Source organism: Drosophila novamexicana, unplaced genomic scaffold, assembly GCF_003285875.2.
Source record: "Drosophila novamexicana strain 15010-1031.04,08,12 unplaced genomic scaffold, DnovRS2.1 tig00001444-arrow-arrow-pilon, whole genome shotgun sequence".
In the NCBI taxonomy this organism is placed as follows: domain Eukaryota; kingdom Metazoa; phylum Arthropoda; class Insecta; order Diptera; family Drosophilidae; genus Drosophila; species Drosophila novamexicana.
The window spans coordinates 193,938-209,459 of record NW_020824859.1 but is presented as its reverse complement, the minus strand read 5'-3'; the positions used below and the strand labels follow the sequence as shown (position 1 = coordinate 209,459).

At 37.7% G+C, this 15,522-nt stretch overlaps 1 protein-coding gene across 1 annotated transcript in view; it reads left to right on the top strand.

Annotated features, from left to right (window-relative positions):
- The window catches only part of LOC115767715 (UDP-glucuronosyltransferase 2B4), a 46,184-nt gene extending 34,989 nt beyond the window's left edge, over positions 1 to 11,195 (top strand). The window contains exons 3-4 of the mRNA XM_030712019.1: positions 9,741 to 10,187; positions 10,246 to 11,195. Of these exons, the coding sequence (XP_030567879.1) occupies positions 9,741 to 10,187; positions 10,246 to 11,135 (1,337 nt within the window). The 3' untranslated portion in view covers positions 11,136 to 11,195. The remainder of the gene's footprint in view (positions 1 to 9,740; positions 10,188 to 10,245) is intronic.
- Positions 11,196 to 15,522: the final 4,327 nt, after the last annotated feature.

Genomic DNA, 15,522 nt, shown 5'->3' with positions numbered 1-15,522 from the left:
ACCGGAGATATGCGAAAAAAACCATCGAAAAAGGTTTGATTTTCGAACCGAACCCGATTTTGATAAAAATCGTGATGTAACCCCTTGCCATTTTGGTCGATTTGGGTCAAAATTTAGATTTTCTATTTTTTGATGCCAGTCGATAGTACTGATCCTTACGAGTCCAAAATGGTATAAAATTCCAAAATCGGACACTATTTGGCCGAGATATGCCAAAAAGTGGTCAAAAAAGGTTGATTTTGAAAACGAATCAGTTTTTGCTCGACCATTTTGTTTAGCACATAGATCCTAAATTTATTTGAATGCCAGTTGATAGTAGGGATCCGTACGAATTTAAAAAGGTATAACATTTCAAAATCAGACGATATTTACCGGAGATATGCAAAAAAAACCATCGAAAAAGGTTTGATTTTCGAACCGAACCCGATTTTGATAAAAATCGTGATGTAACCCCTTGCCATTTTGGTCGATTTGGGTCAAAATTTAGATTTTCTATTTTTTGATGCCAGTCGATAGTACTGATCCTTACGAGTCCAAAATGGTATAAAATTCCAAAATCGGACACTATTTGGCCGAGATATGCCAAAAAGTGGTCAAAAAAGGTTGATTTTGAAAACGAATCAGTTTTTGCTCGACCATTTTGTTAAGCCCATAGATCCTAAATTTATTTGAATGCCAGTTGATAGTAGGGATCCGTACGAATTTAAAAAGGTATAACATTTCAAAATCAGACGATATTTACCAAGGATATGCGAAAAAAACCATCGAAAAAGGTTTGATTTTCGAACCGAACCCGATTTTGATAAAAATCGTGATGTAACCCCTTGCCATTTTGGTCGATTTGGGTCAAAATTTAGATTTTCTATTTTTTGATGCCAGTCGATAGTACTGATCCTTACGAGTCCAAAATGGTATAAAATTCCAAAATCGGACACTATTTGGCCGAGATATGCCAAAAAGTGGTCAAAAAAGGTTGATTTTGAAAACGAATCAGTTTTTGCTCGACCATTTTGTTAAGCCCATAGATCCTAAATTTATTTGAATGCCAGTTGATAGTAGGGATCCGTACGAATTTAAAAAGGTATAACATTTCAAAATCAGACGATATTTACCGGAGATATGCGAAAAAAACCATCGAAAAAGGTTTGATTTTCGAACCGAACCCGATTTTGATAAAAATCGTGATGTAACCCCTTGCCATTTTGGTCGATTTGGGTCAAAATTTAGATTTTCTATTTTTTGATGCCAGTCGATAGTACTGATCCTTACGAGTCCAAAATGGTATAAAATTCCAAAATCGGACACTATTTGGCCGAGATATGCCAAAAAGTGGTCAAAAAAGGTTGATTTTGAAAACGAATCAGTTTTTGCTCGACCATTTTGTTTAGCACATAGATCCTAAATTTATTTGAATGCCAGTTGATAGTAGGGATCCGTACGAATTTAAAAAGGTATAACATTTCAAAATCAGACGATATTTACCGGAGATATGCAAAAAAAACCATCGAAAAAGGTTTGATTTTCGAACCGAACCCGATTTTGATAAAAATCGTGATGTAACCCCTTGCCATTTTGGTCGATTTGGGTCAAAATTTAGATTTTCTATTTTTTGATGCCAGTCGATAGTACTGATCCTTACGAGTCCAAAATGGTATAAAATTCCAAAATCGGACACTATTTGGCCGAGATATGCCAAAAAGTGGTCAAAAAAGGTTGATTTTGAAAACGAATCAGTTTTTGCTCGACCATTTTGTTAAGCCCATAGATCCTAAATTTATTTGAATGCCAGTTGATAGTAGGGATCCGTACGAATTTAAAAAGGTATAACATTTCAAAATCAGACGATATTTACCAAGGATATGCGAAAAAAACCATCGAAAAAGGTTTGATTTTCGAACCGAACCCGATTTTGATAAAAATCGTGATGTAACCCCTTGCCATTTTGGTCGATTTGGGTCAAAATTTAGATTTTCTATTTTTTGATGCCAGTCGATAGTACTGATCCTTACGAGTCCAAAATGGTATAAAATTCCAAAATCGGACACTATTTGGCCGAGATATGCCAAAAAGTGGTCAAAAAAGGTTGATTTTGAAAACGAATCAGTTTTTGCTCGACCATTTTGTTAAGCCCATAGATCCTAAATTTATTTGAATGCCAGTTGATAGTAGGGATCCGTACGAATTTAAAAAGGTATAACATTTCAAAATCAGACGATATTTACCGGAGATATGCGAAAAAAACCATCGAAAAAGGTTTGATTTTCGAACCGAACCCGATTTTGATAAAAATCGTGATGTAACCCCTTGCCATTTTGGTCGATTTGGGTCAAAATTTAGATTTTCTATTTTTTGATGCCAGTCGATAGTACTGATCCTTACGAGTCCAAAATGGTATAAAATTCCAAAATCGGACACTATTTGGCCGAGATATGCCAAAAAGTGGTCAAAAAAGGTTGATTTTGAAAACGAATCAGTTTTTGCTCGACCATTTTGTTTAGCACATAGATCCTAAATTTATTTGAATGCCAGTTGATAGTAGGGATCCGTACGAATTTAAAAAGGTATAACATTTCAAAATCAGACGATATTTACCGGAGATATGCGAAAAAAACCATCGAAAAAGGTTTGATTTTCGAACCGAACCCGATTTTGATAAAAATCGTGATGTAACCCCTTGCCATTTTGGTCGATTTGGGTCAAAATTTAGATTTTCTATTTTTTGATGCCAGTCGATAGTACTGATCCTTACGAGTCCAAAATGGTATAAAATTCCAAAATCGGACACTATTTGGCCGAGATATGCCAAAAAGTGGTCAAAAAAGGTTGATTTTGAAAACGAATCAGTTTTTGCTCGACCATTTTGTTTAGCCCATAGATCCTAAATTTATTTGAATGCCAGTTGATAGTAGGGATCCGTACGAATTTAAAAAGGTATAACATTTCAAAATCAGACGATATTTACCGGAGATATGCAAAAAAACCATAGAAAAAGGTTTGATTTTCGAACCGAACCCGATTTTGATAAAAATCGTGATGTAACCCCTTGCCATTTTGGTCGATTTGGGTCAAAATTTAGATTTTCTATTTTTTGATGCCAGTCGATAGTACTGATCCTTACGAGTCCAAAATGGTATAAAATTCCAAAATCGGACACTATTTGGCCGAGATATGCCAAAAAGTGGTCAAAAAAGGTTGATTTTGAAAACGAATCAGTTTTTGCTCGACCATTTTGTTTAGCCCATAGATCCTAAATTTATTTGAATGCCAGTTGATAGTAGGGATCCGTACGAATTTAAAAAGGTATAACATTTCAAAATCAGACGATATTTACCGGAGATATGCAAAAAAACCATCGAAAAAGGTTTGATTTTCGAACCGAACCCGATTTTGATAAAAATCGTGATGTAACCTCTTGCCATTTTGGTCGATTTGGGTCAAAATTTAGATTTTCTATTTTTTGATGCGAGTCGATAGTACTGATCCTTACGAGTCCAAAATGGTATAAAATTCCAAAATCGGACACTATTTGGCCGAGATATGCCAAAAAGTGGTCAAAAAAGGTTGATTTTGAAAACGAATCAGTTTTTGGTCGACCATTTTGTTTAGCCCATAGATCCTAAATTTATTTGAATGCCAGTTGATAGTAGGGATCCGTACGAATTTAAAAAGGTATAACATTTCAAAATCAGACGATATTTACCGGAGATATGCAAAAAAAACCATCGAAAAAGGTTTGATTTTCGAACCGAACCCGATTTTGATAAAAATCGTGATGTAACCCCTTGCCATTTTGGTCGATTTGGGTCAAAATTTAGATTTTCTATTTTTTGATGCCAGTCGATAGTACTGATCCTTACGAGTCCAAAATGGTATAAAATTCCAAAATCGGACACTATTTGGCCGAGATATGCCAAAAAGTGGTCAAAAAAGGTTGATTTTGAAAACGAATCAGTTTTTGGTCGACCATTTTGTTTAGCCCATAGATCCTAAATTTATTTGAATGCCAGTTGATAGTAGGGATCCGTACGAATTTAAAAAGGTATAACATTTCAAAATCAGACGATATTTACCGGAGATATGCGAAAAAAACCATCGAAAAAGGTTTGATTTTCGAACCGAACCCGATTTTGATAAAAATCGTGATGTAACCCCTTGCCATTTTGGTCGATTTGGGTCAAAATTTAGATTTTCTATTTTTTGATGCCAGTCGATAGTACTGATCCTTACGAGTCCAAAATGGTATAAAATTCCAAAATCGGACACTATTTGGCCGAGATATTCCAAGATATGCCAGTCGATAGTACTGATCCTTACGAGTACAAAATTGGAGTTATGTCGTTTTCAAACGTCATATCTTCCGCGGATATATGTCGTTTTTAGAGCGGCGGAGTTATGTCGCTTCAAAACGACATAATCTCGCCATGATCAGCGGCGGAGTTATGTCGTTTTCAAACGCCATAATTTCGCCAGAAAGCATACAAATTCAAAAAGGTATAATATTTGAAAATCAGACTTTATTTGCCCGAGATATTCAAAAAAAAATCATCAAAAAAGGTTTGATTTTCGAACCGAACCCGATTTTGATAAAAATCGTGATGTAACCCCTTGCCATTTTGGTCGATTTGGGTCAAAATTTAGATTTTCTATTTTTTGATGCCAGTCGATAGTACTGATCCTTACGAGTCCAAAATGGTATAAAATTCCAAAATCGGACACTATTTGGCCGAGATATGCCAAAAAGTGGTCAAAAAAGGTTGATTTTGAAAACGAATCAGTTTTTGGTCGACCATTTTGTTTAGCCCATAGATCCTAAATTTATTTGAATGCCAGTTGATAGTAGGGATCCGTACGAATTTAAAAAGGTATAACATTTCAAAATCAGACGATATTTACCGGAGATATGCAAAAAAAACCATCGAAAAAGGTTTGATTTTCGAACCGAACCCGATTTTGATAAAAATCGTGATGTAACCCCTTGCCATTTTGGTCGATTTGGGTCAAAATTTAGATTTTCTATTTTTTGATGCCAGTCGATAGTACTGATCCTTACGAGTCCAAAATGGTATAAAATTCCAAAATCGGACACTATTTGGCCGAGATATGCCAAAAAGTGGTCAAAAAAGGTTGATTTTGAAAACGAATCAGTTTTTGCTCGACCATTTTGTTAAGCCCATAGATCCTAAATTTATTTGAATGCCAGTTGATAGTAGGGATCCGTACGAATTTAAAAAGGTATAACATTTCAAAATCAGACGATATTTACCGGAGATATGCGAAAAAAACCATCGAAAAAGGTTTGATTTTCGAACCGAACCCGATTTTGATAAAAATCGTGATGTAACCCCTTGCCATTTTGGTCGATTTGGGTCAAAATTTAGATTTTCTATTTTTTGATGCCAGTCGATAGTACTGATCCTTACGAGTCCAAAATGGTATAAAATTCCAAAATCGGACACTATTTGGCCGAGATATGCCAAAAAGTGGTCAAAAAAGGTTGATTTTGAAAACGAATCAGTTTTTGGTCGACCATTTTGTTTAGCCCATAGATCCTAAATTTATTTGAATGCCAGTTGATAGTAGGGATCCGTACGAATTTAAAAAGGTATAACATTTCAAAATCAGACGATATTTACCGGAGATATGCGAAAAAAACCATCGAAAAAGGTTTGATTTTCGAACCGAACCCGATTTTGATAAAAATCGTGATGTAACCCCTTGCCATTTTGGTCGATTTGGGTCAAAATTTAGATTTTCTATTTTTTGATGCCAGTCGATAGTACTGATCCTTACGAGTCCAAAATGGTATAAAATTCCAAAATCGGACACTATTTGGCCGAGATATTCCAAGATATGCCAGTCGATAGTACTGATCCTTACGAGTACAAAATTGGAGTTATGTCGTTTTCAAACGTCATATCTTCCGCGGATATATGTCGTTTTTAGAGCGGCGGAGTTATGTCGCTTCAAAACGACATAATCTCGCCATGATCAGCGGCGGAGTTATGTCGTTTTCAAACGCCATAATTTCGCCAGAAAGCATACAAATTCAAAAAGGTATAATATTTGAAAATCAGACTTTATTTGCCCGAGATATTCAAAAAAAAATCATCAAAAAAGGTTTGATTTTCGAACCGAACCCGATTTTGATAAAAATCGTGATGTAACCCCTTGCCATTTTGGTCGATTTGGGTCAAAATTTAGATTTTCTATTTTTTGATGCCAGTCGATAGTACTGATCCTTACGAGTCCAAAATGGTATAAAATTCCAAAATCGGACACTATTTGGCCGAGATATGCCAAAAAGTGGTCAAAAAAGGTTGATTTTGAAAACGAATCAGTTTTTGCTCGACCATTTTGTTTAGCCCATAGATCCTAAATTTATTTGAATGCCAGTTGATAGTAGGGATCCGTACGAATTTAAAAAGGTATAACATTTCAAAATCAGACGATATTTACCGGAGATATGCGAAAAAAAACCATCGAAAAAGGTTTGATTTTCGAACCGAACCCGATTTTGATAAAAATCGTGATGTAACCCCTTGCCATTTTGGTCGATTTGGGTCAAAATTTAGATTTTCTATTTTTTGATGCCAGTCGATAGTACTGATCCTTACGAGTCCAAAATGGTATAAAATTCCAAAATCGGACACTATTTGGCCGAGATATTCCAAGATATGCCAGTCGATAGTACTGATCCTTACGAGTACAAAATTGGAGTTATGTCGTTTTCAAACGTCATATCTTCCGCGGATATATGTCGTTTTTAGAGCGGCGGAGTTATGTCGCTTCAAAACGACATAATCTCGCCATGATCAGCGGCGGAGTTATGTCGTTTTCAAACGCCATAATTTCGCCAGAAAGCATACAAATTCAAAAAGGTATAATATTTGAAAATCAGACTTTATTTGCCCGAGATATTCAAAAAAAAATCATCAAAAAAGGTTTGATTTTCGAACCGAACCCGATTTTGATAAAAATCGTGATGTAACCCCTTGCCATTTTGGTCGATTTGGGTCAAAATTTAGATTTTCTATTTTTTGATGCCAGTCGATAGTACTGATCCTTACGAGTCCAAAATGGTATAAAATTCCAAAATCGGACACTATTTGGCCGAGATATGCCAAAAAGTGGTCAAAAAAGGTTGATTTTGAAAACGAATCAGTTTTTGGTCGACCATTTTGTTTAGCCCATAGATCCTAAATTTATTTGAATGCCAGTTGATAGTAGGGATCCGTACGAATTTAAAAAGGTATAACATTTCAAAATCAGACGATATTTACCGGAGATATGCAAAAAAAACCATCGAAAAAGGTTTGATTTTCGAACCGAACCCGATTTTGATAAAAATCGTGATGTAACCCCTTGCCATTTTGGTCGATTTGGGTCAAAATTTAGATTTTCTATTTTTTGATGCCAGTCGATAGTACTGATCCTTACGAGTCCAAAATGGTATAAAATTCCAAAATCGGACACTATTTGGCCGAGATATGCCAAAAAGTGGTCAAAAAAGGTTGATTTTGAAAACGAATCAGTTTTTGCTCGACCATTTTGTTAAGCCCATAGATCCTAAATTTATTTGAATGCCAGTTGATAGTAGGGATCCGTACGAATTTAAAAAGGTATAACATTTCAAAATCAGACGATATTTACCGGAGATATGCGAAAAAAACCATCGAAAAAGGTTTGATTTTCGAACCGAACCCGATTTTGATAAAAATCGTGATGTAACCCCTTGCCATTTTGGTCGATTTGGGTCAAAATTTAGATTTTCTATTTTTTGATGCCAGTCGATAGTACTGATCCTTACGAGTCCAAAATGGTATAAAATTCCAAAATCGGACACTATTTGGCCGAGATATGCCAAAAAGTGGTCAAAAAAGGTTGATTTTGAAAACGAATCAGTTTTTGCTCGACCATTTTGTTTAGCCCATAGATCCTAAATTTATTTGAATGCCAGTTGATAGTAGGGATCCGTACGAATTTAAAAAGGTATAACATTTCAAAATCAGACGATATTTACCGGAGATATGCAAAAAAAACATCGAAAAAGGTTTGATTTTCGAACCGAACCCGATTTTGATAAAAATCGTGATGTAACCTCTTGCCATTTTGGTCGATTTGGGTCAAAATTTAGATTTTCTATTTTTTGATGCCAGTCGATAGTACTGATCCTTACGAGTCCAAAATGGTATAAAATTCCAAAATCGGACACTATTTGGCCGAGATATGCCAAAAAGTGGTCAAAAAAGGTTGATTTTGAAAACGAATCAGTTTTTGGTCGACCATTTTGTTTAGCCCATAGATCCTAAATTTATTTGAATGCCAGTTGATAGTAGGGATCCGTACGAATTTAAAAAGGTATAACATTTCAAAATCAGACGATATTTACCGGAGATATGCGAAAAAAACCATCGAAAAAGGTTTGATTTTCGAACCGAACCCGATTTTGATAAAAATCGTGATGTAACCCCTTGCCATTTTGGTCGATTTGGGTCAAAATTTAGATTTTCTATTTTTTGATGCCAGTCGATAGTACTGATCCTTACGAGTCCAAAATGGTATAAAATTCCAAAATCGGACACTATTTGGCCGAGATATGCCAAAAAGTGGTCAAAAAAGGTTGATTTTGAAAACGAATCAGTTTTTGCTCGACCATTTTGTTTAGCCCATAGATCCTAAATTTATTTGAATGCCAGTTGATAGTAGGGATCCGTACGAATTTAAAAAGGTATAACATTTCAAAATCAGACGATATTTACGGGAGATATGCAAAAAAACCATCGAAAAAGTTTTGATTTTTGAACCGAACCCGAATTTGATAAAAATCGTGATGTAACCCCTTGCTTTTTGGTCGATTTTGGTCAAAATTTAGATTTTCTATTTTTTGATGCCAGTCGATAGTACTGATCCTTACGAGTCCAAAATGGTATAAAATGTTAAAATCGGACAGTATTTGGCCGAGATATTCAAAAAAATCATCAAAAAAGGTTTGATTTTCGAACCGACCCCGATTTTGAAAAAAAACGTGATGTAACCCCTTGCCATTTTGTCGATTTGGGTCAAAATTTCGAATTTCCCTTTCTTAATGCCAATCGATAGTACTGATCCTTACGCGTCCAAAATGGTATACAATTTCAAAATCTGACATTATTTGTCAGAAATATTGCAAAAAATCATCAAAAAAGGTTGATTTTACAAACGAATCGGTTTTTTGTCAACAACATTTTTTAACCCATCGATGTTTAATTTGTTTGAATGCCAATTGATGGTAGGGATCCGTACGCATTCAAAAAGGTACAACATTTTAAAATCAGACATTATTTACCCGAGATATTGAAAAAATATAATCAAAAAAGTTTCGATTTTCGAACCGACCCCGATTTTTAAAAAAAACGTGATAATTTGGAACGTCATATCTCCGCGCGGAGTTATGTCGTTTTGGAACGTCGGTGCGAAAATGAAACTTTTTAAATGATTTTTTCTCGGCCAAAACGGCATGCGTGTTAGGTCTAAAGTGTATCAAAAATAATGATGATGGTTTTTTTCAGCTGCTTCAAGCTGCTGCCATACGGTGGACAGAGTATTGCTACGTCGGTTGCAGCCGACTGGAACGTTTTTTTCTGTTTCAAATGCAAAGCACAGCGCCATTATTCCGGCGACATGTCTTATTCTCTGAGTGCACTACGGAATTCCTGCTGCAGTTGCTCATCCATGTGAATAATGTTTTCTCCCTTTTACAGTTCCCAAGAAGAACATCTTCAGCATGCGCTTCGCCAGCGATTTTCAGAATCTGCAATTGTGGTGGCAAATTGGGCAGATGACCACGGAGCATGCGCTGCAGGATGCGCAGGTGAGGCGACTGATCGATAGCCAAGACGAGCACTACGATGTGGTCATATTGGAGCAGTTCTTTCACGAGGCATTCCTCATGTTTGGCCACAAGTTCAAGTGTCCGGTGATCACCATTGGCACCATGGGCTACGCGGACAATATGGACCATGCCATGGGCATACTGACGCCCTGGTCGGTCATACCCCACCTGCTGCTGCCGCATACGGATCAGATGACATTCGTGCAACGTGCCTACAACACGTACTTGTCCCTGTACGATGCAGTCATGAGGCGTTGGTACTACTTGCCACGCATGCAGCAGCTGGTGGAAAAGTATTTTGGAGCAGCCATCAAAGGTGGGTGCGAGATCTCTTAGATTCCTTTGCAGCTACTCACGGCTGGTTAATCTTTCAGGTGAACTGCCCCATGTGCATGACTTGGAGCGCAACATCTCGCTGATGCTCATCAACAGCCATCGCAGCATCGATCTGCCACGCCCCAGCATGCCGGGTCTTGTCAATGTGGGCGGCGCGCATATAAAGCCCGCCAAGAAGCTGCCAACCGAAATGCAAAGCTTTATGGACAATGCCACACATGGCGTGGTCTACTTCAGTCTGGGCTCGTATATGAAAAGCACGGATATGCCGCCGGAGAAGACGGCCCAGTTGCTGCAGGCCTTTGGCAAGCTCAAGCAGCAGGTGCTGTGGAAATATGAGAACGCCTCGATTGGCCAGTTGCCTGAGAATGTGATGATACGCAAGTGGATGCCACAGAATGATATTTTGGCCCATCCGAATGTCAAGGTTTTCATCACACACGGTGGCATCTTTGGCACCCAGGAGGGTATCTATTGGGGCGTGCCCATGCTGTGCATTCCACTGTATGGGGATCAGCACAGGAATACCATAAAATCCGTGCGTGAGGGCTATGCCCGTAGCCTGGTCTTCTCCCAGTTGACAGTCGACGACCTGGTGCATAATATTGAGGCTCTGATCTATGAGCCGCAGTACAAGCGCAGCGCCTTGGAGGTCTCACAGCGTTTCCGTGATAATCCAATACATCCGCTGGAGGAGGCCAGCTACTGGATTGAGTACATCATTCGGCATCGTGGCGCGCGTCATTTGAAATCACAGGGTGCCTTCATGCCGCTCTATCAGTATCTGCTGCTCGATGTGATTGGCTCTGTGCTGATCGCCCTGTGGCTAACCATCTGGCTGCCCTGGCGCCTGCTCCGCAAGCTGAACAAATGGTGGGCAGCGTCAGCAGCGACTGCCCAGGCGCAGCAGATCAAAAAAGGTTTGTGAGTAGTTAAATGTTGTAGTTAAATCTGTGTGTGTTACAGTCACAAGCAATAAATGGTGATATAATTTTAGACATTTTTGCAAGCAGTATTAATTTCCTTACGAACAATTAATTTCCCCGAAAAATGGTAACTGGAGAGAATGTAAGAGTGTGTATGCATGTAAATGTATCTTATAATCCAAAATAATGTCAGTATGTATGCAGGTGGTGTGTGGATAGAGTTTATAAGAGCATGAAACTAGATAAATTGTGTGTCCAATTGCATGTTGTGACAGTAAATATATAACCCTAGTTTACCAAATTTCCCTATATATGACTACTTGTACAGAAAAGTATAAGACATTTTTGATGAGGATCTTAGAAGCTTGTATAACTATCACAAAGGTACAAACCCAGAAAGCGTACATTGATTATAAGAGTAAATGACTGTATAAGTGTGTGGCATTTCTATAAGATATGCACATATGCAGAGCGCGAAAGTTGTGGCTGCAGTGATTGCCGCTCTTGATTCGCTCTCTTAAGTTGCGTACTCAAAGTTTTTATTGCACTCGCATCCATATGCTAACACTTGGCGTAATTTTCAGTCTGTGGATTGCCCCGGTAGAACAGTTATACTAAAAGAAAGAAAGAACACTTTATTAATTTCGTTTGCAATCAAATGTTGCATACTCTTAGGCAGCAATAAAAGTGAATACAGACGAAAAAGCAAATATGTCACACACTGTTGCATACTTTTGTGCGGCAGCAAATAAAGAACATGTTTTTAAATAAAGTTATAAACAATTATAAACAATCAAATATATAAATAATTAAAAATACAAACATTTTTTCAGGCTGTTCAGCTTAAAAATTAAAATTAAAATACATAAATTCAACTTCATCTTAACGATTGTCTACTGTACTTGTGCAGTCTCTTGGAGTTCTCACTTACACACACACACACACACATACACACGCACCGGCACTTCAACATTCAAAGGTAAGTGGCATAGCTGTTGCCCAGCATTATCTATATTTATTTTTGTTTTTCTATTTCTATGAATAATTTATGTCCCAATTAATTAAATCGAAATAGGCAAACAGAAAAACTTAAAGAAAATATATCCAAATCACATGGCATATTTTGTGTAGAGTGTTTTTTTTTCCGATTCGTTTTTTTTTTCTGTTTCTGAGTTGTTTTTGTTGTCACGAACTGCCAGACAATGCGAAGCTCATAAAACGCCCCCGCACAGCACGTTCTTTTCAGCCAGTCAAGACTGTTGCGAATTGTCGCGCACAGCATATAGAAAATCTTGAGCTATGCTTTAAACGGAACTACAAGGCAACTGACTTGGCTAACCATGAAAATAAAGGGCTGATTCCCGGGTGGGAGCTTAAAGAGTAACCGGAAGAGAATGCCAAAATAATTGCACTCACCTACATAGAACTAAACATATTTTAATGAGCATGGCTTATATTTAAAATGTAACTGAGAGGCAGAATAAGGCTTTTCCCAACCTATAGAGTGTATATGTATTCTTGATCAGCATCAAAAGTTGAATCTGTCTAGCCATGTCCGTCGTTAAGTCCGAGTTTCCATCAGTTATTCTGTTTTCTAGCCACATCTCGAAACTCTTAAGAGCCAGAGACACCAAATTTGTTATGTAGAATATCTTAAAGTATGCAAAGAACCGGAATATTTCACTTATAGAATACCTTCCACGTCTCCGTATATAGCTAAAGGCACAGCCGCTGCATAAGTTTATCCCCTGCATCTGTAAGGACAGAAGAGGCACATTCGTTGTGAATATTTATATTGGAATTTAATTAACATGAACAGACAATTAAACTGCATTTTCTTATCTTAAGCTTCGTTTTCTTGCCTTGCCTTCTCACTGCGAGATCTGAACGCATGTCCTTGAGGCCGTCTACCAAGTGGAAAGTTTCAGGCTTTTATTTTATTGATATTGCAGTTCTACTTGCAACACGATGCCTGGCCCTTACATTAGCTACATTTGGCTCTCTCTCGCACCATCTCTCCATTTCTCTCTCTCTCTCTCTCTCTCTCTCCATCTCTCTCTCTCTCCTCATTTTGCTCAGTAACAGTCGCCGCTTGGCACGAGACTTTCTCTGGTTTATCTTCGCTTTTCTGGCAACCTCCATCAATTCATCAATCATTTCAATATTACTCGATACAGTTTCGCAAGTATTTCTTCAGCTACTTAGCCAGAAATTTCTTATATATTTTGAACTGATTCTTTATGTTATATATGTTAAGGCCACCGTCTTGAGTCAGCCCTACCCCCGCGCGCCCTTCCTTTTGTCAGCCACTCACAAAAATTCGCTGTGGCTTTGGATTTATGTCACATGCATCTCCAACACTTTCACTGCGGTCACCTTGTGAAGGTTCAAGTGCGACTCCATTGTTGTTCGCCTCGTCGTCTTTCTTGTTGTTGTTGTTCTTGTTGTTGCTGCTATTGTTGTTGTTGTTGCTGTTACGAACTGTCCACTCTGTCTGTGGGCCCTGTACCGGCCGCACCGGTTGAGCTGAGTGCCAACAAAACGGACAACAACAAAAATGGAAACGAGTAAGAGGGCTCTAGGAAGGGAGTGCCCGACTGGGAGATACTCTGCACCAATCGCCGAGCTGCCATTACTATCAGTCGATCTTCTATGCATATATAGACAAATGCTTTGCTTCTTTCTTCCATAGCTCCAAACTGCTGAATACGTTCTAGAGTAAATTTGATGCATATATCACCTTTACAAATGTGTGTAAATACCAAAGCCCAAGGCTTTAGCTCCCAAATTTAAGTATGTGCGGGACCAGGTGTTACATGAGCAAAAACAAAAACATGCTGGACCTGTATATACTACTATACGAGAGTCAACATAACAAATGAAGTTTCGCTGGCATTTTATAGCTACGAGAAATTATTTAATAATTGAAAAACGATTTCGATTCTTATCGATTGAGCTGTGCTGCAAAGGAAGCTACGTTCATAATGTCAAGTCTATAGCTCCAAATGTGGCCATTATCGACAGACTGAGTCAATCGACCTTTTTTTTTCATGCTGCTCAAGAATATGCGTAAACACTTTGGAAGCTCGCATATGCCACATTCTGCATGTTACAAAGAATTTACCCATAACCAGTATACCCCCTTTTGCCCAGCTTCGTTCGTTTCTGGGCATAAAAAGAGACGAAACTTTACGCATATTTGGCGCATCTTTTTTGGTATTTTTTCGAGATTGCCTTAATGACGTTTATGTTGTCCGCTTATAAATTGAAAATTTAATTATGCATGTGATTTATTTGTTAACAGCCGCCCCCCTCTAGTCAAGAGTTCGTTAAGCTTTTGACATAATTGCTCCAAAGACTGTCAAATGCAAAATATTGAATATTCAACAATTGACTGACTTTTCGGAGGCAGCTTTTTGTTATTTACGAATTCATTTTTGGCATCTAACGGTGTTTAAACACCTGTGAGTGCGTGTGTGCGCACATATTTGCTTCAAATATCATTTATAATTTGTTATTTGAATATTTACGTAATCAACACACAAACCGGACCTCTCCGACAACACGACGTGGCAGGCACAAACCTCCGCAGTTCCGAGAGCGCCGAGCTGAATGATGGTATCTGTGCCAGGCACGCGAATACTTCAGCCGCCAAATTCAATTCTTGATGGGCCACTTCACAGTTACGAAGAACTGGCCACGTAAAAGGTGAGCGCGACTGCGAATACCCTGTATCTAGCTGGGCAACATACTCATCGAACTAGCTATGAATACTATGCACAAGCTCTGGGCTGTTCTTCTACTTTGGCCAGGCCAACTCAGACAACCAGCTGCTTATAAAACATCGCGATCAAATCTTCTACCCTTGCATCATCTTATATCTGGCAAATAACTCTTAATTATTTCCGGTCAGAAAGCCAAGGAATATCGTCCTGATTGACGACTGTCTGAGTGAATAATTGACTAACACAAGGAGTAGAATCCTAAGAACTAGTTATCTTATGGAAATTAATTCATGTTAACAAATTTATTTCGTGGTGGAAGGGGCTCAAATTGGGATCAGGAACTCACTAAGGTTTAGCCGGACGATGTTTGAGTTTCCAACTCATAGCCAAAGATATTTATGAAAATTCATAATGAAATTAAATGAAATGGATGAAGATAATCATCTGAAGCTAATATAAAATATGGAAGAATAATATAAAATATGAATTAAAGAAAATAAATAGATGAAGATAAGCATCTGAAGATAATATAATAATAAGATAATAAAATATGCAATAAAGAATAATTAAATTTAAAAATAAACACCCAACGCTACCCTTGGGTAATGCCTGCATCATACGTATACCCCAGTTGACTATACCCGCTTGTAAGCATTTTTCAATG